General features: G+C 46.3%; 1 protein-coding gene across 1 annotated transcript in view; it reads left to right on the forward strand.

The window, feature by feature from the left end:
* hspg2 (heparan sulfate proteoglycan 2) overlaps positions 1-25,953 on the forward strand; it is an 85,991-nt gene extending 60,038 nt beyond the window's left edge. Inside the window, 46 exon segments of the mRNA XM_053424676.1 lie at positions 275-388; positions 479-606; positions 957-1,043; positions 1,159-1,217; positions 1,470-1,634; positions 1,763-1,873; positions 1,967-2,067; positions 2,815-2,995; positions 5,586-5,645; positions 7,643-7,765; positions 7,861-8,013; positions 8,689-8,849; positions 9,099-9,176; positions 10,624-10,759; positions 11,290-11,441; positions 12,047-12,191; positions 12,802-12,945; positions 13,494-13,628; positions 13,742-13,923; positions 14,070-14,265; positions 14,367-14,546; positions 14,672-14,932; positions 15,057-15,229; positions 15,563-15,653; positions 15,751-16,017; positions 16,232-16,344; positions 16,451-16,598; positions 16,708-16,824; positions 17,025-17,042; positions 18,121-18,205; positions 18,550-18,694; positions 18,775-18,987; positions 19,075-19,183; positions 19,717-19,815; positions 19,944-20,165; positions 20,262-20,506; positions 20,598-20,769; positions 21,031-21,153; positions 21,436-21,492; positions 22,849-22,924; positions 23,020-23,098; positions 23,487-23,534; positions 23,875-23,945; positions 24,049-24,132; positions 24,565-24,668; positions 25,055-25,953. Coding sequence (XP_053280651.1) covers positions 275-388; positions 479-606; positions 957-1,043; positions 1,159-1,217; positions 1,470-1,634; positions 1,763-1,873; positions 1,967-2,067; positions 2,815-2,995; positions 5,586-5,645; positions 7,643-7,765; positions 7,861-8,013; positions 8,689-8,849; positions 9,099-9,176; positions 10,624-10,759; positions 11,290-11,441; positions 12,047-12,191; positions 12,802-12,945; positions 13,494-13,628; positions 13,742-13,923; positions 14,070-14,265; positions 14,367-14,546; positions 14,672-14,932; positions 15,057-15,229; positions 15,563-15,653; positions 15,751-16,017; positions 16,232-16,344; positions 16,451-16,598; positions 16,708-16,824; positions 17,025-17,042; positions 18,121-18,205; positions 18,550-18,694; positions 18,775-18,987; positions 19,075-19,183; positions 19,717-19,815; positions 19,944-20,165; positions 20,262-20,506; positions 20,598-20,769; positions 21,031-21,153; positions 21,436-21,492; positions 22,849-22,924; positions 23,020-23,098; positions 23,487-23,534; positions 23,875-23,945; positions 24,049-24,132; positions 24,565-24,668; positions 25,055-25,227 — 6,084 coding nt within the window. The 3' untranslated portion in view covers positions 25,228-25,953.

Genomic DNA, 25,953 nt, shown 5'->3' on the forward strand with positions numbered 1-25,953 from the left:
AGTGAAACCGATTCCCACTAAAAGGATGAAGTATGGAGCTGTTATATTTTGGTGCAGATCCAGGAATTTCTTACCACTTTCTTCAATATTGTGATATTGCTTTTCACTGGTTTCCTAGGAAGTAATTCATGGATCCTCATGACAAAAAACAGGCCCATTTAGGGATGTGCTATCTGGCACTTAACGGGTATATGCGGTTGACTGAATTCTAGTTTCATTTTGTGACTTCATTGAAGCTTCATTCAAATGCTCCTCGGTTGTGTTTCTGTTTCAGGACTGTGGCCCTGGATATACTCGCACTGGAGGCGGTTTGTACCTGGGTCACTGTGAGCTGTGTGAATGTAACGGCCACTCCGACTCCTGCCACCCGGAGACCGGCATCTGCACGGTACGAGGCGCCACACATTACTGCACAATGGCACAACTGGGATGGCACCTGACCGACCCATAAATACACATGACCTGTCTCTCCTTCCAGAGCTGCCTGCACAACACTCAGGGCGAGCTCTGTGAGCAGTGCGCCCCCGGCTTCTTCGGCGACCCCACCGTTGGCACTCCGGAGGACTGCCAGCCCTGCGCCTGCCCGCACACTGACCCTGACAACCAGTGAGTCCTGGCACAGATAACAAGACCTCGCATTCCACCTCCATTTATAGCTCAAGACACGAATCAGTGTCCGGCTCACTTGCTCTTGTTTACAGCAAATTCCACCGTCTTGTAAATTCTGGAGATTTGTTTCCATTATTAACCAGTTGTCTGCCAACTGGTCGTCTGGTGTCTGGCTTCGTGAAAGTAATACCTACATTTAAAAATTCTTTCAGTTTAATGTGCGCGTCTCAAACAGCCGCTTCCTTTTATAATCAGGTGTCATATTGAGTTTCCTCAGCCACAGCCTGCAGGGAATCAGTTATCAATAACTTAATTTCCTCTCTGTGTGTGTTTCACCCGTGTGACAGGTTCTCTCCGACCTGTGAGAGCCTCGGAAACGGAGGCTACCAGTGCACCGCCTGTGAGCCCGGCTACACTGGCCAGTACTGTGAGCGGTAAGAAAACCCGACACCCTAACCCCAGACGTGGAGTCGCAGAAATCATTTCAAGTGGAAAGATTTGAGCTGTTTACGCTGTTGTTAAGTTTTCTTTCCACGTGTGTGTCGTCAGCTGTGCTTCTGGATACGTGGGCAACCCACAGGAGAGACAGAAGTGTCGCCCGTATGATGGTAAGGCTGGTTTTTTGTTTTTAATAGAAATATGAATATACAGTATAAGACAGGAGGGTATTTTACAAAAGAGGCAAAGAAAAGTGGGATTAACTGTGGAAATTCTCAATTTAGCCCCATTCTCTTTTATTTGTATTTTGTAAATAAAACAAGCAACAACAACCTGCAGGATTCGTCCCAATTATCTGAATATCATAAAACACACTTCAGTGGAAAAAGCTCCCTGGTGAATTTGTCTTTACCTTTTTGCAGCTGCAGCTTCTCTGGTGGTGAAGGTTTATCCGGAGCGGGTCCAGGCAACCCCGGGCGGCCCCGTCACCCTGAGGTGTCAGGTGTCCGGCTCGCCCCCCCACTACTTCTACTGGTCCAGAGAGGATGGACGGCCCATTTCCATCAGCGCTGACAGACGCAGACAAGGTACAGGACGCTCACAGGCAAAGTGCCGAGGCGTGGAGAGATACGATCGAACCTGTGTTATATTACGTTTGCTGTCTTTGTTTTTAAAGTTACATGAATTGCATATAATCGACGTGTTGTGTGTGCAGGAGCAGAACTCTACTTCGCCAGCGTCCAGCCGAGGGACGCCGGCGTCTACGTCTGTACCTGCCGGGACCAGCGCAGCACCAACCGGAGCCACGCTGAAATCGTTGTCACAAGTGCGTATGGTTCTCGCTTCCATAACTGTGTATGGGATTTTCAATATTGTCTCTTTATTTGTTTTTTATTTGATGATATCTGCATTTCACCAGGCGTCCCATCCAAAGCCATTGAGGTGACGATTGAGGAGCCCAAAGCTCAGACCATCAGGGTGGGATCGACCGTCAGCTTCATCTGCACAGCAAAGAGCAAGGTAACACACATCAGTCGTTATTATTATCTTCATAATTAAATTATGATATAGATGCCACTGTCATATACATTTATCTGTAGATTGTGGAGCTTCAGGTTGGATTAGTTTAATTTAGAATAAACACAAACAGAGATGAATTTGGACGGAGCCAGCTTGTCTAAGTTAAATTAATTGTCTCCTGGTTGTAATTTAATTTTTAACAGACAAATATGAGAGTTGATCCAAATAGCAGCAAGAAAGTAAATATGTGTTTGATCCCAAACTTTTTGATTTTGGGTATGTAGGTGTATGGCTTATTTATATTGTATTTATTATCACATATATTTTTCATACAATATAGAGCAGAGGTAAACGATCTTTTTATAGATATGTAGGAAGCTGGTTAACTATAAGATATTAATTAATGAATTATGAGATTAAATGAGTTTGTTCTTCTTCTCACTCCTTTTCGAATATGTAGATTATTTTTTTATATTTTCAATGTTTGTAAATAATAGTTTTTAATGTTAGAAATGAATGAATGAATGAGGTATTTGTGTTTCATGTTACGTATGCAGCGCTGAATTCCACAGAGGTTTATGTATTATATAAATTACATGATGGTGCCATGATCTTTCAAAGAGATTAGCTTCTATTGAGCAGCTTAACAACAACAACAGCATTCTTCTCTCAGCTCCACGAGCTTTCAGTCAACGTATGATTCCTGTGCGTTAACCCGCTCTCCCCCCCACCCCACCCCCACCACAGTCACCAGCCTACACCCTGGTTTGGACCCGCATGGGCAACGGGAAGCTCCCCAGCCGCGCCATGGACTTCAACGGCATCCTGACGATTCAGAACGTCCAGCCCGAGGACGCCGGCGTCTACGTGTGCACGGGCTCCAACATGTTCGCCATGGACGAGGGCAGTGCCGTCCTCCACGTGCCAGGTTCGTGATCCTCGGCACTGCCTTCCATTACCCGTCACCCCCCCTGCCACCCGCCACCCTACCAGCTCTGGCTCCTGTAGTCCCCCCCACCCCCCACCCCAAACCTGAGTCCCACCCTCTCCCCCCCTCCCTCCCTCTGTCCAGCTTGGAATGGCGCATGCTCTTCTGTTTGACTGCATTTATCCCTGTAAACACTGAGCTCTGGGTTAACAGCATAATAAGCTTGCAGCTCTAACTCCCGATGCTTTTGCCGTGTGCGCTCAGATACCAACAAATCAGCCATGTGGTATCATAGCAGTGGGCGATCCCCCCCCCAAAAGAAAAAAATCATATTACATATCTTTTTTATCACGATCCAATAAGTGCAAACTCTCCATAGAATGACACATAAGGTACAGAGAACGTGAACTCTTTCCATTGTTTGCTGCTTTTACTGTAGTTGCACCAAATCAAGATGCACCAAATTACATATCATTAGTGCATTACATCAGTACATATTTAAAGAAATAAGAAGGCCTCCAGTAGATTTGACCAATAAGGTGTAAAAAACGATTGGTTTGAAACATGGATTTTAAATCTCTCTCTCTCAGTCTCAGTCCTCGATCGCCCACCTCTATCCTACCACGCTGCCTTTTCTTTACTTTTTTTTACTCGTTGTGTGTGTCTCTGCTTTATATGAAGAAATACAGCTTGTGGGTCTGGTCATAGGACAAAAACTGCAGACTCTCCTCAGATAACACATCGGGGCTAAGTACGCAGCTTCAGATTAAACTCACGGGATCTCAAAGTCTCGACACTTGCTTCTGAACTTAGGACAAACGAGCGCTCTGTCCGATCGGTGACTTGTGGGAAACGCTTTCCTCTGAATTTACTCCAGTTTTGATTTTTTTTCCTTTCCTCTTGTTTTTTTGGGGAGTTCTTCCACGTTGGTTGAATTAATCGGTGGTGGTTTGGTTGCTTCTCGATCACTGGGTAGAGTCGCTGGTTGCTGCTGTTAGAGGTTTCACCAGCAGGGCGCTGGATTCTGGGCTCTGTCTTTTTAACTCCTGGGCTCCTGGGGCCCCTCCCTGCCCTCCCTGTAGCGTGTAATGAGGATGAGGAGGAGGAGGAAGAGGAGAAGGAGGAGGAGTGGACGCCAGGACTGGTGCTTAGTGACTCTGACATTCAAAGAAGACTCTTATCGTATCTTGGACGAGAGGAGATTTGTCTTAAATGTGTTTGTTTCCCTCCTGACGTCACTGTGTTAATCTTGAAATCATCCTGATGATGAATGTCCACGAACAAAACGGTGCTATTAGCCACGCCCCTGGTTAAACCTGTGTTTTCTGTCGCTCCTTCATCCCAGAAGTCGACCATGTTTGCCTTGATTGTTACTCGTAGCTGAACAGATATTTAAGAGCTGACTCTTAAAGGAATAAATGTGTCTTTTAAAATCCTAATTATGTCAGTAATCAGCTAAATTGTATATTATGTTATTTTTTTTTACAATCCTGTCGATGTTGTTTGGCACATTTCACTTATTTGATTGACTGAAATAGTATGTGACCCTGAAATGCTTCTATAAAATCAAATATCAGAAATGTTTGTTTTCCAGGGTTTCACCTTGCATGTTGTGTGTTTACATTTATACAAAATGTGTTTTTATCAGAAAAATATGTTTATATATACGGCTGAGAACATCGTCCACCTCAACAATCACAGGTCACACGTTTAAACACGTTTTTATTTGTTCATTTTTTAACGACACAAAGACGTTATCACTGGAAAATATACCCAAAGGTGCTTCTGTAAAGATTCTACTCGTTTGTCTTCATGTTTTCTTTTTTTAAAGTAACAGATGCCATGTACACGTGTCACATTTTAATGTATTTATCTCGACTGTGAAAGAATATTTTGTGGAAAATAATAAAAAAAAAGAGAAATCTGATTAAAGTAACAATGACAAGAGCTCAAGCGTATTTGCAAAATTCATGAACGTGGCTCGTGGTCAGTTGAGGGCGACCACAAGCTGTATGTCAGCTTTTCAACAGCTGAAATAAAAAACTAGTGTTTTAAAGTTTAAACCTGCTTCCTGCTACTAACCTGCATGTGTCATCATGTGTGGCTCTTCTGCAAACCCCCCCCTCCTGTTGCTGCTGTGCACATCCGATGCATTTTGACTGGATGTGTGTGTGTTTAAGTGTTTGTGCAGTTTAATTGTGAAGTTGGTCGTTCTAACCCACACACTTGAATTCACCGTGCTCCCCGTGTTCTCAGGTAAGTTTCAGACCTTTGATGCATGTTACTGTGAATAAAATGACACCAACTGCAAAGAGAACGATAAAAATCACGAGTTTTAATAAAAAAATTAAAAGCGTCGTGCTCCATTTTGAATGCGGTGCCAGTTGAATTCAAGTAGGTGATTTGTTTGAGCATGTTTTACATCATGTGTGACAGCTTTTGTTTTTGGAGTCAATCGGACCAAAAACAAAAACCTTTAAGTGTCTGTGTGGAGACAGAAGGTAAAACTGCTTTAACTCTGGACAACAGACATGTCAGTTAACTCTCCCCCCCTTCCCTCCTTCCCTCCTTCCTTCCCTCCCTCTAACAGAGGCCTCACAGACTCAGATGTTTTACACAGCCTATGAAATGTTTGAAGGACACAGAAAGTGTAAGTCCACGTGGGGGACGCTTTCCTCTGGGCCGGGCTCCCTGGAGGCGACCCGGCCTCTTCTGTCCCTCTCTGCCTCATGCATGCACTCATCTTCCGCAGCATGGAGACACTCTGGTGCTCCGGTAGCGCCCATGTACAATCGCCCGAGCGTCTCAGAGAAACAAACACGACCAGGAATATACCGAAATATCATATTTCGATGTGTGTAAGATTGTACATGAGCGTTAGCGGCGCCAGCCAGGCTCTTCGGGTTCATCGGGGTCCATCACTGCAGGAACAAGTGCATGTTCCTTCTCACGGGCAACTCCTCATGAATGTTGAGGACACTTAACATCTCACAAGTCATTAGTGTTGTTTAGAAAAATCAGTTTACCTTCATAGAATTGCGATTTTTGGATGACGGTAAATTCAAAAACTGTGATTTTGAATGAAAATTTGACCTAAGCCTTGATTGTATATAAAAGACAAAATTACAAGATACAAATTCAGGAACACATCATATATTTGATTTTGCCAAATTATTGAATCACACATATTAGTTTTTTGCGTAGCAGCATCTCCACATTCAGAGACAAGAGATGTCCTCTCTCTCTTCTTTCTTTCTTCTTTCTCTCTTTGCACTCTCTTCTCTTTCCCCCTTTTTTCCTCCTCAGGGAAACTTGCTGTCCTGTGAGTTATCTGTCATCTGGGCTTCAAACATCATACTGTGCTTAATACATCCCATCACACCCTCATCTCTTCATGAGACACACGTGTCAGAGTCAGTTTCAGTGTTGAAAAAGTGATATTAATAGATGGAAGACTTCGATGGTATTCAGACATGAAGCTCCTGATACTTTTATCGTTTGCAGATCTTCACAGTCAACAAACGATTTATCTTTCAATGAGGTTTTGAGTGAAATTTCTCAACAACTACGATGTGTAACCATGAAATTGGTAAACAAGATGCAACTAGACCATCAATAGAGAGCCTCAATTAAACAAGTTCATGACAGAATTACTTTGGCAACCCCATAAGTTTTAAATAAATATCACAATTGAGCCAAAACCATTTTTCCTTATGACGGTATTTACGTCCCATTGGCGCCAGCTGAACTTTGCGTTTATGCTAGATAACGTGCTAACATGCTAATCTAACATGGCAAATAATAACATACATGTCCAACCTCAGCATGTTAGCATTGTTGTTAGCCTTTTAACTCAATTGCAGATGTGCAGTACAACCTCACAGATTCACTGTCACAGCTGTAAACTTCCATTAGTCTGCAGGACAAGTTAAACTCCATTAAACTCCATATGTCCTCACTGTGGTGAAGACAGAACGTCTCAGACCTCGGACAGATAGAACCAAAGATATCTGCTCGGTTACTTTTCTCTCTGGCAGAGATTCCACAGAACACCTTTAAAATAATTTATACATTTTTAAATAATTTATACATCTAGACTTTAAGCCGCTGAGTCTGTCCCACAGGAGACAAATTAAAACGTCTCCCTGCTCGGCAGCGTTTGTATCACTAAGGTCACAGAGTCTCACCTCGACACGGCTACAACTGTCCCACAAGTGTTGGGCCTGCTTAGATAGACTCAGACGTCCCCGTCCCCGTCCCCCCCGCCTTATGAAAGAGGCCTTTCTTTTGCTCTGTCACACTGGGATCATGCAGGATTGAGTAGGACGTCCAGCAGCCAGCCAAACTGGCGCAGACCTCCCTGCGCCCTGAGGCCATGCCAAGGCCGGCCTGCCACATCTCATCTGTTTTGTCTGCTCTGTGGACGCAGACTGCCAAGGGTGACGGTGGGGGCACAGGCAGCGTCTAGTCCCTTCATTACAAAGCTTATATATCTATATCTATATCTATATCTATATCTATATAGAAGCAGGGGTTACAGGCTCCACACCAGGTTTCATTCTGCTCCATCACTGCTTTATCACTCTATCACTCTGGAGAAGTGTCTGTTTTTGGAGCTGTGTTTGACTGATGTGTCCACTTCTGTAGCCGGAGAGGGGGCCCAGCCGGTGGCCTCCGTCTCCCCCTCGGTGCTGAACGTCCAGCAGGGCCAGCGGGCGGAGTTCCGCTGCACGGTGACCGGGAACCCAACCCCCGCCATCGAGTGGATCGGTACGAACTGGAGCCGCATGCAGGGACATACTCTGAGGGATTCAGTCCATTATAAAGTTTGATGTATAAATACTCACTGACTGTGGCTGTTGCAGGACGTCCAGGGAACAGAATGAGTCCCAGGGCGGTGATACGAGGCGGCGTCCTGACCTTCACTGCAGTGGACCAGGCTGACGAGGGAGACTACACCTGCAAGGCCCTGAACACACACGGCGAACACACAGCGCGGGTTTCCCTCTTCGTACAAAGTATGCTCCGTGTATGTGTGTGTGTGTGTGTGTGTGTGTGGTTTAATGTTAGATTCAGGTTAAAGTTCACAGTTACCCAGAAATACAACAAAACAATATACTTAAACACATTCCATGAAAGAAGAAAGAGTAGGTAGATGTAATAACGTATATTAATTTGCCCGTTTCATATAAATAACATAAATAAAGAAATACCTTTTTTTATTTCCTTTCTTTTCAACAATCAATTAGAAATCAATGAATCGATAACAGTCATCATAACACTCAACATTTCAAATCATCGTCTAGAGAATTGCAGTTTCACTCCAAAGACCGAAATCATATCAGTATGATGATCCTACTATGTTTCTTAAAACCAAGAGATATCATCCCATGAGAAAAGTATCTGGTCGAGCCTGTTTTCAATGGACCAATATTTTTTTTTAAACCAACTCTTTTGAAGAAGCAGAAAAATCTTAAATGCAGTTCAATCATTTAAAGTGCGACTGTGCAGCTTTTGGAAAGAATAATAAAAGTTATAAAAAGTCAGGAAAACAAACTCTCCTTGATTCAAAACACTGTTATTTGCTATACAGAGGCTAATGTATGTCTTATGGCTTCTTAAACTCTCCACCTCTCGTCGTGCACGTGATCTGTTTTCTCTTTGAATGATGACAAATTGAATTTCCCGCTCAGAATCCAACCCGACCGGCCTCGGCACCCAGCCCCAGGTGCAGGTCAGCCCCCAGAACATCCAGGTCCACGAGGGCGAGACCCTGAGGCTGTACTGCCGCGCCTCCGGGTCGCCCACGCCCAAACTCACCTGGCTGAAAAACGGAGGACAGATCCCCGCACAGGTGAGACGCCGCCCGCGACCTCCGTGACCTTAACCCGTGACTTAAACGTGGATTCATTCAAACCGTCTTGTGTTCGTATCTCTTACCTGCGTCCGCTGCCGATGGTATTTCATCAAACTTTGCCTGTTTTTACAACTTGTTTCAGCATTTTGACCATTGACCTGTATTTTTCCCTCCCTTCTGTTTGTCTCCTCCCTCCCTCTTGTTGTTGTTTTTGACTCCCTCTCCCCGTTCTGACGTTTTGCTCAGGCCATTCCCTCTCACGGTTTCCATCAGTTTAAAAGCAACAGTCTCGATGTGTTACACAGACGCATTGAGGAGCTGCAGGTCTGTCCATCTGTCCGATGTCTGTCTGTCCCGTCTCACACATCCATTGTCCTCTGCTGACCGTCGTCCTCACACATTGTCCACTAAGTGCATGCTCGTGTCCTTGATTCACACCCTGTCCCTCTAGAGGAGCTGCTCACCAAGTCCACTCAGAGACGCCTTCAGACACTCAAATCAAACCAGCTGCGTCTGGTTGGCTTCTTCATGTCCTTGCATGCACTTCTTGTTTTCATGTCACGTTTTATTAACGATGATCCCTAGTCTTTGGTTTTGTTCTGTCCACATCATCCCATCCCTGAGCCGTCTGGGCACCTCATGGCCCGTCCAGTGTTCTAACAGGACTAAGTATACAGTAGGTGCTGAAGGTATTTCAGACGTTATTTCGGTCCATGCCAGGCGCTGGCAAGCTGCCCCCCTATCGGCCCCTTGCCCCCCGGGGGAGGGGGGTGTTTGTGTCAGTCTGGTTTCTGCACGGCCCTCCTCAGCTCAGCCAGGGCTCCGGGGGGGGGGGGCCTGTTTAGTTCTGCCTCAGAGAGCCCCTGCGTTGTGTCAGCCTTTCCCAGGGGGAGCCGGGCTCTGCCGTGCGGCCACGCAGAAATTCTGTGTGCTCTGGCAACCGGCTTGCTTTGAAAACTCCTCAATGGGTTCAGACACACATTGAGCCCGGGCCCGCCTCAGCCACTGCTCGGTTTAGCCCCCCCCCCCTCACGGTTGAACGGGCCGGAGTTAAGCAGCTTTGTCCGTGGATGCCCCAACAACACCCCCCCCCTCCGGATACAGTAATCCCTCCCCTCCTGATTCCCCTCCCCTCGGAGGAGTTTCCAAAAGTTATAAAAGCTCATTTTCAGCCGTGTCGGGCCCCTGTCGACCACGTGGAGTCACGTAAACAAGTCGTTGAATCTCATCCAGTCGTTAGAGTCGTCGAGTCGTTTGCCCTGAGGTGTCTGACGGTGGATGAAGTGATTATTCAAAGATTTGGGAGGATTTCCTCGATTAAAACTGCTTTTTAATTCTCATTGGCCCAAATCACCGTGTCTCAAACTGTCGGATCTAACTTTTCCTCATTCCAGAATAAAAAAACAATCGTGTAACACATGTAACCATCCCTGATCATGATGTATTAACCAATGATAACACGACCAATCATCGTAGAAATCAACGTTTGGTGCCGTAGAAATCATGAATCAATGTGTAGAGACACTGAACTGTAGCAGTAACAGCTCTTGTCCTGTCTGTATCTACACTGTGGTGCTTCTGTGTCGCTGTTAGCCAATAGAATCACAATGTGGGCACTGTGCTGTGTGTGTTGTGTGAAGGGACGTGAGGCAGGTAAGTGATGTGCTTTGTCCTCAGTGTGAATTGACGTGTGAGTCTGTTCATCATTATTCCTGATGCCAGCTGAGATGTGTTTCTAATCTCCTCCCCTCGTCGATGTGTCCCCCTCCAGGCCAGAATGGACCGGACCGACACCGGCACCCTGCTCATCCCCAACATCAGGATGTCCGACTCGGGCACTTACATGTGCGTCGGCAGCAACAGCTTCGGCTCAAACAGTTCTCCCATTAAAGTGACCGTGCTCAAAGGTGAGATGAAGGGAACAAAGGTTTTATTGGTTAGTTTCTGCATGCAACTGGCAAATTACATTTTGTTTGTTCGATTCATTTAGAGAGAATCATATAAATAAAGAGAGAATATGGAGAACACAACTCCATAAATTTAAGTTTAAAAAAATGTCCAACCATGAATCATTCACTGAGAAATCAAGGAAAATGTTGAAAAACATCTCACAAGTTTCACGTGAATCCATTCGGTAGTTTTTGCATAATCCTCTACGTGAACAGTCGTACAGATACAAGTGTACATATGTGAATAATTTGCATGACAACAAAGTTTGTGTTAGTGTTTTTCTTCCATTCCAACAATCGACAACCTTTTCACCTTTCCCCTCGTTGCACAATCTCCCTCGTGGTCAGCGTCTGAAACATCTGCAACTCATTCAGTTGACTCGTGTCTGAACATGGATAAACCGAAGCCCCTTGATTAGATAACTTGTTTACAGTTATGTGTGAAAAAGATTCCCCAGCGTGTGACGCCCGTGTTTGTGTCTGCACAGCGGACCACAGCTCGGCCGTGGTCAGCATCGAACCGTCGATCGCCGACGTGCAGGAGGGTCAGAGTCTGGAGCTCAACTGTCTGGCTCCTGGAAATCCTCCTCCCCAGGTCACCTGGGCGAGAGTGAGCGGACACCTCTCCGCCAACGTCCAGGTCCTGACACAGAACATTCATGAGAACAGATAGAAGACACTGCACATTCAATTATTTTTAAATGTGGTTTAATTAATTAAACATTAATTCAAGTTCTGTTCTTTGAGTTATATTTCTTTAACTTTCACATTTCAGAGTTGGATCAAATCTTCCAACTCAACTACTTTCATCTGAAAACTCCAGTTTAGTCACTGGTTACTTTGTAAATCACAATTATACATAGCACTACACAAATATTTGACAAACAAAATAATACATCACTATAAAGTACCCAGTACACACCTGTGTAAAAAGTACTCGCCATCTGCCTCATCTAGCTGTGATATTGAAATGTCATGTACCAATAAGTACTTCTACATCTTATGAGAATTTTTGTTGTCATGATACTTCTGTACACACACAAAAGTTAAACATTTATGCAGTTTTTGTACTCACAAGAGTATTTTTCTTTCTCTGTTTTCCGTTTAATCCCATATTCAGATGATTTATTATCACACAGTGTCGCCTGGCAGCAGCAGTAGTGGTTGTTGTAGTACAGATATGATCATATCTTTAGTATTGTGAGCAGATCTGAAGCGTCTCTCGTCCTTTTCCTGGTCCTGCAGGTTGTGGGCAGTCGGCTGCTGCTCCGCTCGGCCTCTCCAGAGGACGCAGGGGAGTATATCTGTCGGGTTCAGGGCATCGCTGGAAACCCAGGATCTCATGTCCACCAGGCCTCAGTCTCTGTGTCCGTCACCTCATCCTCTTCACGTGAGTTTAAACTTTAGATGTGGACTACATCAGCTGTTTTGACCTCCAGGAGATCAGGTTTGATTGTTAGTAGTTTGTTGGATCCGGATCAGGAGGCAGCAGATCCAGAATCTTTAGTTTTTTGACATTTTCACAGATTTTCCAAAGGATTAACTAATGGCTCTTAGGGGACTGATATTTATGAGTTCATCCAATTCAATGCAGATCAAAATATAAATCCAGATCTAGGGAGTTTAACTATGATTTCATTGGGCCTGAGCAGAGGTATCGTCTCCACTGAGTGACCTTCTAGTCACATTTCAGCACAATGAACACAAGAGCCCATTGGTTCCATCCCAAACTATTTAAACCCACTGTACTTAACTGTAGTTGGACATTTATTTCGGATTAACACAGTGATTTCTTTCTCATTGAGGATATTACACTTGATGGCAGCACATTTAGGGCAGGGCATTTTAAAACCAGAATGACACTGCTTCACTTCATGAGTGAACTTTCCACTCGTGCTTCCCAGTGGCGCCCAGCCTCTGACCGATTTTCCCTCGCCCGGTCCCATGATCTCATCCCCGTTCACCACTGGTTTTCTCTCTCTCACTGGTTTCTGCTGCAGGTCTGCAGAGTCCCATCATCGCCATCGAGCCTCACAGTGCTGCAGTGCGTGTGGGGGAGTCGGCCAGCTTCAGGTGCAGGGTGTACAGCGGAGCCCAGCCTGTCAGACTGGAGTGGAAGCTGGCCAATAACCAGCCGCTGCCAGGTAATAACCACACACACACACATCTGACACACACACACACACACACACACACACACACACACACACACACACACACATACACAGACGCCTGTGAGGAATAAACCTGTGTAACGAGTTCTGTTTTTTATGATGTCATTATTTACAAGCAATTACAGCTGCAATCCACCCATGAAGTAATTATCTATTCATTAAAAGACTGATTACTTTACTAAACTTTACTTACTAGTTCCTGCTGAGATTTACCGGCTTTACCTCTGGAAATACGTTCAATAAAAAACTGTAATATTAAATCCAATAGCTCTTGTTAAAATAAATACGCCGGCCCCCCCCCGTGTTGTGTATCTTTAAACCTAAGATTGAATATTGCTCAACACTGAAAAGCGATTCGCTCGCAATTTAGATTTTTCTTTTCTCCATAAACCCAAAAGATAAAAATTGAAAGTTCTAAAACACTGGATCATGAAAACACATTAATGGGTTCATGCTCATACAGATTCCACTCTACAGGCTGTTTGATCTAACGTCCTCTTGGCTCCTCTCCTCTGCAGATAACGTCAGAGTCGACCTCAACGGATCAGTGATGACCATCAACAGAGCTCGCCCCGCCAACCACGGCGCCTACCGCTGCGTGGCCAGCAACCCGTTCGGCATCACCCACACCATCGTGTCTCTGATCGTCAAAGGTGAGTGGAAAGCAGCTCAGGTTATCACAGACTCTTACAGAAGAGCCTCTCCTCATGGAGAATGGCTTCCTCTAGTGGCCGATCAGGGTCACAGACGTGTTCTGTGCTTTCAGAGTCTCCTGTGGCCACCGTCACTCCTGTGGGACCAGTGCACATCAGGGTGGGCGAACCCATTAACCTGGAATGCCAGGCGTCAGGGGAGCCCCGCCCCTCGGTGTCCTGGCACCGGCTGGACAGCAACCGCAAGACCATGCTGAGCAGCCCGGTGCCCATGGAGTCCAACGCCGTCATGCAGGTACAGAAACTCCTGATGTGTGGAGGAGTGAAACTTGGAGTAATCTGATTACACCCCTGTCCGTTTGTTTGATTTCTTAGAGGATCTTTTTTTGAAGTTCAGTGTATTTCTAAGGTGAATTAACTATCGTTTTTCTTCCGGTGCAGATCCTGGTGGCCCGTCCAGAGGACAGCGGCACGTACGTGTGCACAGCTCGGAACAACGAGGGCTCCACGGAGACCACGGTGGAGGTCACTGTCCAGGGAGGCTCCCAAGTCCCGTCGGTGCCCAGAGCGTCAGTCCCTGAGCCGCTCATGATCGTGGTGGAGGGACGGACGGCCACGCTGCGCTGTGACGCTCACGGTAATGACCGGCTGACACACATCTCATGGGAATCAGCTTGAACCTTCCTCTCCTTAGCGTCGTTTTCCAAAATGATCCTCATCTCCACTTGGCTCTTCCAGGTTTCCCGTCTCCGACCATCACCTGGTCCAAGCTGCGCTCTCCTCTGCCCTGGAGACACAAGATCACCAACAACAGCCTGGTGCTGCCCAACGTCGGCCGGCAGGACTCTGGAGAATACATCTGCAAAGCCACCAACAACATGGGCACCACGGAGGTCACCGTCATGCTGGATGTGGAAAGTGAGTGTTGTACGGTCCAGATGATAATAGAGTCATAGTATGCACCAAGTAGAAATTCCCTCTTCATGTTTAATGTTGCTGTGTGTGTGCATATGGATATAAAAGGTTATTTCCCCCCCCCTCAGCTCTTCCTTATGCCACGTCCGTGCCCGATGACGTGGCCGTGCGGGTGGGGGAGGTGATCCGGCTGCAGTGCCTGGCCCACGGCACGCCGCCTCTGACCTACGCCTGGACCAAGCTGGACGGCAGCCTGTCCCCGAGGGCGCAGGTCAGCGGGGGGGACCTCCAGATCAACCTGGCTACCGCCGAGGATGCTGGGAGCTACAAGTGTGTGGCCGGCAACAAAGTGGGCAACAGTGAAGTGGTGGCTAAGGTCACGGTCAGATGTGAGTGTCTCAACACCGGGTCTGAAAGACTTTCACCACACGTGCACAAAAATGCTTCTTCTCTCTTAAACAACTTTAATACAGCAGCTTCTAACTGTGTCTTACCCCCCCCCCCCCCCCCCAGCCCCTCTGGCAGTGCGCGTGTCGCCCCAGGTCGAGGTCAAGGCCCAGGGCAGCGCGGTGGAGTTCACCTGCTCAGCGGCCGGCGGCATCGAAACCAAAATCGAGTGGCTGAAGGAAGGAGGCGCTCTGCCGCCAAACCACCACGTGAAGGACGGCGTGCTCAGGTGAGTCATGGTGCCGCTTGGTGGTTCGGTGAAAACAGCTCAAGAGAAAAACAGCCACGAGCGTTTTGGATATGTTTGATATTAAAGGACCAAATTCTCAGTTTTGCATTTTGTCAAAGTTTTCTTATTTAAAAGCAAATGTGGCAATTAGCAATAATTGTTTTTAACTTATTCAAACTGGACAATAGAGAGACAACTTCTTGCTGGTTTTAGTCTTTTCACGGAGTTTTGAACTTACAATTTTACTTTAAATGGCCTGAAACATTAAACTTGACTGATATAGTTGTTTAAATGGGAGATATTGTTTTCATGAGTTTGATTTAACGTTTCTCTGCAGGATCAGAATCTTGAACAGAGCAACGAAGGTGTTTACATCTGCAGAGCGAGCAGCGTGTACGGTCAGGCCCAGGACTCGGCCCGACTCACCATCCAGGGTCCGTAAACATCTGCTGCAGATAAACCAACTTAAAAAAACTACTTCCTGTTATTATTTACATCACGTGTATCTTCCTTCCTGTTCCTGTCCCTCAGCTCTGCCGAAGGTGATGATCAACGTGCGGACCTCGGTGCAGACCGTGATGATCGGCAACTCCGTGGAGTTCGAGTGCCAAGCGGTCGGCGACCCCGAGCCCACGGTGCAGTGGAGCAAAGTGGGAGGTTCGATGCCGGCCCACATCATGGTGAGGGGCGGCATGCTGAAGATCGAGCGGGTGACGGAGGCCGACGCCGGGGAGTACCGCTGCACCGCCACCAACGACGTGGGCTCCGTGCAGTCCCAGGTGGTGCTCAACGTGCAGTGTGAGTTATCCGACTGGACATACACACACACACACACACACACACACACACAGACAAACACACACACACACAGATTCTCAGCTACTCCAGTCTGCATGCCAAAGTGTCCTTGGGCCAAATACTGACCCCAAAAGGTGTGTGTGTGTGAATAGATGCTTTGGGTTATTCTTTTAATTATTGTAATTATTGTTATTTGTAAACCCTCTTTGCACAGCCCTTCCTCAGATTGCTTCACTGCCAGAAACCAAAGAGGTGACAGTCGGGTCTGATGCGGTCCTGCCCTGCGTGGCCTCTGGATATCCGGTCCCCGAGATCCAATGGTCCAAGGTAACCGGATCTTTCAGGAATTATAAATATTAAATTTGTTGTCTTGTCTAATATGTTTGTGTAACGTGGTCTCTAATGATGCTCAATCTGTGATTCCTCCTCTCAGCTGGATGGAGAACTTCCTCCGAAGTGTTTCCAGGACGTCAACGTTCTGACGGTTCCTCGCGTCGCCCACGAGGATTCTGGGACATACGTGTGCACCGCGTCCAACAAACAGGGCAAAGTGGAGGCCTTCACGACTCTGCAGGTTCACGGTCAGTGTGCAGAGTGGAGAGCAGAGAGGGGACGGATGATAATATGTTAAATGAGAGGTTTGGACTGAGCTGTTTTATTTAATGATGAGTTCATGTGCTTGTTCTCCAGAGAGAGTGATGCCGTACTTTGCTCAGGAGCCTTTGTCCTTCCTCACGCTGCCGACCATCAAGAACGCCTACAAGTCCTTCAGCATCAAGATCAACTTCAGACCGGATAATGTGGATGGTAAGAAAGTGAAACCTTAAATCTTCAGTGTTTAATTGTGCAGTTAATACTCTTTTTAATTGATTCTTCTTTTCATATCAGTGTATGTTATGTTCTATGTTTGTCATTTATCCTCATGTATAATCTTACTGCGTCTTCTGTCCCCTCCTTCCTCCTCCTCCTCCTCCTCCTCCTCTTCCTCTCACCCACATGGTGGGAAGGTCTCATTTTGTACGCTGGTGAGTCTCAGTGCTTGAGATCCACAGGAGCTCAAGGCTGATGTTGTTGTTGTTGTTTTTGTTTATTTGGCTGCATCAGACTTTCACATCGTGCATCCGGCTCAGGGCAGATTTAAGGGCTGTGAAAGTGATGCAATACGGTGCATGGCCTTTATACTGGAACCGACAGGATGTTCGGTCATTCGGGAGGATTACACAATAAAAGCCTGGTTACTGCATCAGCTTCTACACGGCCTATAAAGCAGCACAGCTCAGATCACAGTCAGAGTATGTTAGAACTTTATAAATACAATGTTTTAATCATATTTATATTGATTGAAACCGCAGCGGAGAGAGAGATAAATACTGAAATAATCTTTTTTTTTAAACTTCCCGCTGTTGATTTGCAGACAAAATGATGGCAGAATAAAAAGACAAAACAATCTTTGTAATATCAAAATGAAATCTATGGCTTTTATCAAATCAAATATACTTTATTGTCCCCATTGGAATTTATTGGGGAGTAAAAGTTGGTTGAATATTGCACCTGCCCTAAAAACACTTAAAATGATAAAACACTGAAAGGATGAAACTTATAAAAGATGAAAAACTAAATATGCGTCTTTGTGTTAACAATTTAAGATTCATTGCAAAATCAAAGGTAGAGATATTATTTATACAATCTATTAGACATTTAGACTTGTGTGGTTCATAGAAGCATGTTAACAGCATGTGGAGACAGACGAATGAGGACTGGGAGTCTATGAGTGTTACTGGTTGCACCGTGCAGCCCAGTGGTCAGAGAGGAGGTTCTAACCTGGCTCTGGTTGGCTTTGAACTCGCCTCACCACAGCATGCTGCTTCACCCTCCTGCTTTCAAAGAGTTCAGCCTGTGTGTGATTCACTGCATCACAAACAATGTCCATCCTAACAGGTCCAAGATTATCTACATGCATGATTTTCAAATACTGGACGATTTAGTTTTATACAAATTAAACGTCCATGTGTTGGATCAGTTGACTTATTAAGATGGATATTATTGTGCGATGTAGATTCACATTTTGTCCCAGTACTCACTGGTCCTGTGTCTGTGGTGCAGGTATGATCCTCTACAACGGCCAGAGAAGAACCACGGGAGCCGACTTCATCTCCCTGGGACTCGTGGGCGGCCGCTTGGAGTTCAGGTCAGTTCTCAGATGAATTATATTTGTTTGTATCATATTCATTTAATTCATAATTAGCCTCACAGGGCTTCAGACTCTGGAGGGACAATACTCAGAAACCTCAGATAGAGGGACAAGTGGGGGGTTAGCTGTGTGGCCCAGGAGGTAGAGCGGTCGTCCACTAACCAGAGACCATGACCATGAACTAAATAACATTTAACAACATGTAAAATATCGAAGAGAATAATAAATTGAGAGGTATTACCATGTCTGACGAGATGAAGGAAGAGAGAGATAACGTGAAAGCAGCGTCATGAAGCTTGATGATGATTCCTTATCTTCTAACTCTATTGGTCTGATTCCAGGTTTGACGTCGGCTCCGGCATGGCCACGATACGAGACCCCAACCCCGTCAAACTGGGAGAGTTCCACACCGTCCAGTTGTATCGCAACCACACGCTGGGCTACATCATCGTGGACGGAGGGGAGCCGATCAACGGCAGCTCACAGGTGCTCATCCAGATCTGATCTCACGTGCATCTGGATGAATTCTGTGAGCTGCAGACTAAATGGTCACTTCCTCTCCTCAGGGCAAGTTCCAGGGTCTGGATCTGAACGAGGAGCTGCACGTGGGCGGTTACCCCAACTACACGACCCTCGCCAAGACCGCCGGCATCAAGACCGGGTTCGTCGGCTGCATCCGTCAGCTGCTCATCCAGGGGGAGGAGGTGATCTTCAAAGACCTGGACCGCAGCTCCACGGGCGTCACCAACTGTCCCACCTGCAAAGATCACCCGTGTCAGGTGAGTGGCGTGCGGCCGCTCCGTGGGTTTGATGCCCACCGACCTGTGTTTGCTCGTCCTGAGGATTTTCTCTCTCGTGTCACTCAGAACGGCGGCAGGTGCGAGGACTCCGACGGCAGCTTGTACAAGTGCGGCTGCCCCCGAGGATTCACCGGCAGCAACTGCCAGCACCACTCGTCCCTGCACTGCCACTCAGGTACGTGGAGACGAATCACAGTGTTACTGCTCGTGGATTAAAGAGCTGGTCACTGGTTTGTGATGGTTTGGGCCATGTCCACCACCCACTATACAGGGGAATGATCTCCCCTTCTCTACTCTTCTCATCTCATCGCATCTCATTATATACCAACCCACTGCCCATCCCTTTACTGGCTATACTTGCCCCATGCACAGTCTCTACCACCTACATATTCTTATTTATTTATTTATTTATATATTTATATATTGTTTTTGTTTTTATATATATATTTATTTGTTGTACTATCCACTCCAGCAGCACAAGAACCCTTTCCTACTGGACACTGACACAACCCCATCATTGCATTCTGTACCATAGGGTCACACCCATTTTTGCACTGTAATATGTTCTCCCTATGTATATGTGATTTATGTATGCATGTCGGTGAGGTGTGTAAGTGTATAAGCTACTGGATGATGTGAATTTCCCACAGGATTAATAAAGTATCCATCCATCTATCTATCTATCTTTTTCCTCCTGAACTCCCTCAGAGGCCTGTGGACCAGACGCCACGTGCATCAGCCGTCAGAACGGCCTCGGCTACGACTGCCGCTGCCACCTCGGCAAGTTCGGAGACAAGTGCATGGGCGGTAAGACAGGAAGTCAAATGTTTAAAAGAAAGAGATACAACATCGTCTTCTGTACTTTAAAGCCGTTTCATTTAATATATACTTCAAGATAACTTTGATGCATTTTCCTCTTCCGCTACCTTCACAAGGGGAACTGGTGACCACGCCGATGTTTGATGGTGAGGAGACGTTCATCGCCTACCCCCCCCTGACCAACATCCACGATGACCTGCGCGTGGAGATGGAGTTCAAGCCGCTGCATGGAGACGGCCTGATGTTCTTCTGCGGTGGGAAGAAAATGAAGACGGAGGATTTCGTAGGCATCTCCATGGTGGAGGGACACGTGGAGTTCAGATACGAGCTGGGCACAGGTGAGGTCGACTAACAATGAAGTTCTTTTGCTTTCCATTCACGCTCTGTTCAGATCAAAGTCAAATATATCCATGGACGGGCTTTGATTTTTTCAGGCCAGGCCATCCTTCGCAGTCCCGAGCCCGTGTCTCTGGGCCAGTGGCACCGAGTGGTGGCCGAGCGGAACAAGCGGGCCGGCCACCTGAGGGTCGACCAAGGCCCAGTGGAGAGGAAGACCTCTCCTGGAAAATCCCAGGGCCTCAACATCCACACGCCCATGTACTTGGGAGGAGTTCCCACCATGGAGATCCTGCCCGAGGCCGCCAATGTCAGCGAGATGTTCGGTGGATGCATCGGAGAGGTGAGATCCCACCGGGACCGAAACAACAAAAGCTCCTGAACGTTCTTTTCCTGTAACAAGAAGCTTTTAACTGCTTCAACTTCCTGTTCAGGTTTCCATCAACAACAAGAAGGTGGATCTGTCCTACAGCTTCACGGAAAGTAGAGCCGTCCGCAAGTGCGTGGACATCAGCCCCTGCGACCGCCGGCCCTGCCTGAACGGAGGCCACTGCATGTCCAGCGCCGAGTACGAGTACCAGTGTCTCTGCAAGGACGGATTTGACGGTTGGTCAAGTTGTCAAAGTGTAAAATCTGCCCAGAGGTCGTTGAAACTCTCGCTCAAGTTTAATCTAATGCAAAAATCTGTTTTATCTGCAGCGCATGTGTGTTTTCTACCATTTATTTCTTAATTTTCTATCATTTTTTGCCATAAATGTAACAAAAAGATCAATAAAAAGCAACGATTACATCCAAGCTCTATAAACTGCCCACTGGTGTGAGTTGACCCTTTGACCCCTGAGCCACGGCTGGTATGTGACCCTGCAGGTGAGCGCTGTGAGGTGGTGAAGGACGTGTGCCAGAGCGACCTCCAGTGCCAGAGCGGCGGCAGCTGCGTCGGCGGTCAGTGTGAGTGTGCGCCCGGGTTCACCGGCCTCACCTGTGAAGAGAGTAAGTTTTCACTCTTATCACCAATTAAATCCAAAGTGTTGTTATTTTGTTATTGATTGAATTCCAGTAGCAGCCACATAGACATTAGTAACTAGATACAACTGCATCCTGTAGAAAGAGACACACACACATATCTCACATCCTTCCCACTGCGGAGCTGCTCTACGCACCACACGACTCGCTCCCAGCGCTGCAATGCATGCTGGGAGGGTTGACCCCACCAATTGATTTTACGTGTGTCTCACCCCTGCGCTCTCATCGATATATATCCTGCGCACACAGGCCACGTCTCCAGCTTCCCAGAGGCCCCGCGGAATTTGCAAACCAGCGTGGTGAATGGTACAGTATCCCCAAACGTTCAGTCTGCCTGAAAGCACCGTGACTAACCAGGGGGGGCCCCGTCCAAGCTCTAAGAGGGGGGGGGGGGAGGGGGGCCCCCACGACCCCTCCAAGGTCAACCCGAACTGTCTCTCGCCTAACACATGAAACCAAACGTGTACTCAGCTGGTTACTGAGGCTCTCATCCCCCATCGGAAAGTTCGGAGAGGGGAATTCTGCATCTCTAATAAACGGTGGCGGGATTTATCTCTTTTAACACTAGAATGTGGAATTCCCCTTGTTGCTCCTTCTTCCCTGTCAGGTGGCTACTCACAACATGAAACCTTCCGTCTACTTCAAAACTCCTCGTCTCTCTGCAACGAGAAAAAAACAAAACAAACTTTTCCAACTGAAACCGTCCGAAAGTCCGAACATTAAAAACTGCTCCGTGTCCAACAGCCGGCTGCCACTAACATTTCCATGTTTCTGCTGAAAGCTCGGGTGTGAGAGTTGTTGAGAGACTTCAGGCATATTGTGCACTGGAGGTTTTATCTGTGCATGAAGTTGTGGTGTCGGTGAGTTCTGTCCCGTCTCTGTGGAAGATCCAGGACAGTGTGCCGTGTGAGGGACGAAAGATTCTGCATCATGCATTTTCGTTGAACTCGGTTTCGGTGCTTTGCTTTGTTGTTTGTCTTTTGAATTTGAAGAACTGGTCTGAAGTTTAGTTTCTCACTTCCCCGGATATGATTACATTCATGTAAAGTGAAATGTTGAGCAAATAATCTTTATTTATAAGTTTATAAAACTCAAATCTCAAATCTAGAATGAAAAGGAGCAAAAAATAACAAGAATCTTATATTATTTGCTCCTTTTTCACAAGACATTAATTAAAAAAGCAAATAATTCAATTCAATTTAAAATAGTCAGAGTCTGCAGGTGGACGCTGGGGTGGGTGGGGGTGGTGGGGGGGGGGGGGCAGTGTGTATGATAGAGGATTGTGGAGAGTGAGGCAGGTCACAGGATTAGAGCTGCACAGCAGGAGGCGACGGCTTCAAGAAGTTTTCTGAGCCATTTTACAAATGGGGTAAAATAAACAAAACAAATAAAGCTGTAGCAACAAAATGTTTTAAATGTTATTGCTCTTAAAGTCAACTTTTCATTTGTAAGAGGGGGAATATGTCGTTTCTTCCTTCAGCAGTTTCATTCTCTCACTTTAAAAACCTAAAACATGTTTGTTGTCTCTAACCAAGCCTGTGTTACCCAGGGGTTCTTCCATGCTTTCACCACTGGAGGGCGCCGTAACCCCGAGGATGAACGTTCACACCAGCCTCACTTGGATTAAATTCCTCTTTTGATTCTGTGTTGTGTCTTCTCTAGATTCTCCTTATCAATACGCAGCTCATTTCCACAACAACGGATTCGTGGCTCTCCCCAAATCCATTTTCCCACGAAGGTAAAGTGCAGTTTGCATCTTTAACTTTGTTCTGTTTGTATTTAGGAGTTAATTCAAAAGGAGTTAATTCATCAAACGTCTTTTTTTACTCTTAGTGCCGCTGACTCACCAGAGACCATCGAACTGGAGATCAACACCGGCTCCTCCGAGGGTCTGATCCTGTGGCAGGGAGTGGTGAGTCCTGCTCCTGTCTCATCTGTAGACCTAACCTTCCTCCTCCCCTTAATCCTCCTCCTCCTCACTCTGCTCCTGCACATCCCCTCCTGCTCCTCCTCCTAATCCTCCACCACGACCTCCTCTGTGACGGAGAGACGCTCATCAGTGTTCTCCTCACGTTCGCTGTGATTGTTTTTTGGACTTGCACGTCTGCACCAGTGCTTCCCTGTATTAAATCTTCCGTGTCTCACCGGCTGTCGAGCACCTTCATCACCGGCTGTCGAGCATCTTCATCACTGTCTAACCTGTACCTGTGTCACCGAGGCTGTGGCACGTTTGGCTGGTTCCTCTGACATCACTAAAAACGTGCATGTTGCTTCTCTAACTCATCCTCCGTCTTCCTCAGGAGACCAATGGCGCACGCAATTTACGAAAGGTGCATGCTAGTAAAAAGGTATCGAACTCAAACACACGACACGTCTCATTTACTTGGCATGTTTTCATATCCGTGCACATTTCCCACGAACACATGTAAAGATAACATCTGGAGAACATCTGGAGAGCCACGGGACCTGTGTTTGTGTGGCACAGTTTGCAATGGGCTTCTTTTATCATTTACTATTTACTTTGTGCAGCTGTGACACAGTAGATTTCCACCTTTGACAAATAAGAAATCTTATCTTATCTAATCTTATACAAATACAGTTGTAAATGATCTGGGCTGCACTTTGTATGGTGCAGTTGATCAGTCGTCCCAGTTCCTCGTCCTCTTCTGACTCAACATTTCTTTGCAGGAGCTGGGAGAACACGGCAGAGGAAAGGACTTCATCAGCCTGGGCCTGCAGAGCGGACACCTCGTTTTCAGGTGACTCAGCTGTTTTTGCCTCCTGCTGCTCTGATCAGTTCTCGATGAGTCATGTTCTTTACGGCTCGGTGAAGTAATGCTGACGATTTTGCACCATATCCAGTTTCCAGCTGGGCAGCGGAGAGGCACAGATCCTGTCCCGCAAGTCCATCAATGACGGGAGATGGCACAAGATCACAGCAGTCAGGTGAGGTTACATGTTAATGTTCACACAGTACTGTATCTACACACAAGGTGAACTAACCCTCAGAGTGCGTAGTAATATAAAATAGATACTGAAGCTCTTTGTATTCTTTTATTCTTTATTATTATCATCGAATAATGTTCCAGGCTTGAAATGCATTGTAATGGTTCATTCTACTGTTGTTGTCGGTTCTGGTTCATCCACTAAATCGGCCTCACACCTTTTTTCCACAGCCGACACTTTGACCCGTCACAGAAAACAACAGATTAATAAATTACTATCAACAACGTCTCCGCACTCTTAAGTTTCCCAGTAAATAATTCACGAGACACGTTCACCAGGATCTCTGCTCGCGTGTTTCTGCTTCAACGTGTCATGTGACCTGACTCATCGTGTAGTGTGAGTGTTTTACATTTTACGCTCTTTTCTGTTCAGAACTGGAAAAGACGGATATATTCAGATTGATGGAGGAGCTGCTCTGCACGGACAGTCCAAGGGAAAGAGCCTCATGGTGAACACCAAAGGCAGCATATACCTGGGTGAGTATTGTTAATATTATATTATATTTTATTATTTTATTAAAAGGAAAGTACGTGAAGTAAGTTTAAATACTGGTAGCTTCTTGTACATTTCCTAATATCCTAACTGCACCATGCAATTTTGATATAATCCTCAAACTTGACTGAACTAAAAACAACTTGTCTGTCTTCATTACATTATCTTCTATAAGTTAGCAGCTTTCTATGATATAGTTTTTCTTGTTTTAATAAACAAAATATTACATGTGGTCAGTTATGAAGTTAGAGAATATAAAAGAGCTTCTCATAGATTCTTTTATTCAAGAACAACAACCTCTCAAACTTACTTCGTGGGTCCAAACGTCTGAAGAGCTCATGAATGACTGGATGTGTTTGTCATGTGACAGGCGGAGCCCCGGACACGGCCGCCATGACGGGGGGGAAGTTCTCCTCGGGGATGACGGGCTGCGTGAGGAACCTGGCGCTGATGAACGCCCGGCCGGGTCAGCAGCCGGCCCAGGCCATCGACCTGCAGGCCCACGCAGCGCACGGCGTCAACGTGCAGCCGTGCTCCTCATAGACCGCACACACTCCCATGCAAACACACACAACCACACACACACAAACACACAGAGAGACTATGGAGTGATGTCACACACACACACACACACACACAGCAGACTCACACAGAGACTTAAACACAAACTTGGTGCTTTGCTGCTACCAAAAAAAAAATAACACAACTCAACATGACACCACAGGATTTTCTTTCTCTGTGTGCAGTAAAACCAAAAACAAAGAAAAGAATTGAATATGAATATGAACTGCTCTTCCTCAGTGTGGTGTTCTCCATGAAGGACGGGGAACACAGGAGAACCAGTACAGTTTACATATCCCAGCAGTAGGTTTAGTCACGAGAAGAGTAAAACATATTAGGCCTTCTACGATGGGTCAGATCCTATGGAGTTGGAGATGTTTTTACAGCACTGAATTTTTATTTATATACATATGAATATATATATATATTATATTTGTGGGGGAAAACATGCAAACTAACCATAACTGCTCTTCCACTGACTTTTCCCAGAGTTCACTCTGGGTTCTAATACTGTGTGTCCAGGGCTTCTTCTTCTTTTTTACAGGCCTATAACTGTATTAATACCTGGAGGCGTTTAGGTCTTCTTTCTTCACTTCTGTAGAGGAACTTCTTCTTTTTCACACGAGCATGCTCACAGTGTTTTGGGAGAAGAGGCGCACGCAGCTTCAGTACACAACTCAGGTTGTCAAGAACAAAACAAAAACCAAC

The sequence above is a fragment of the Pleuronectes platessa genome, chromosome 6 (assembly GCF_947347685.1).
Source record: "Pleuronectes platessa chromosome 6, fPlePla1.1, whole genome shotgun sequence".
Classification (NCBI taxonomy): domain Eukaryota; kingdom Metazoa; phylum Chordata; class Actinopteri; order Pleuronectiformes; family Pleuronectidae; genus Pleuronectes; species Pleuronectes platessa.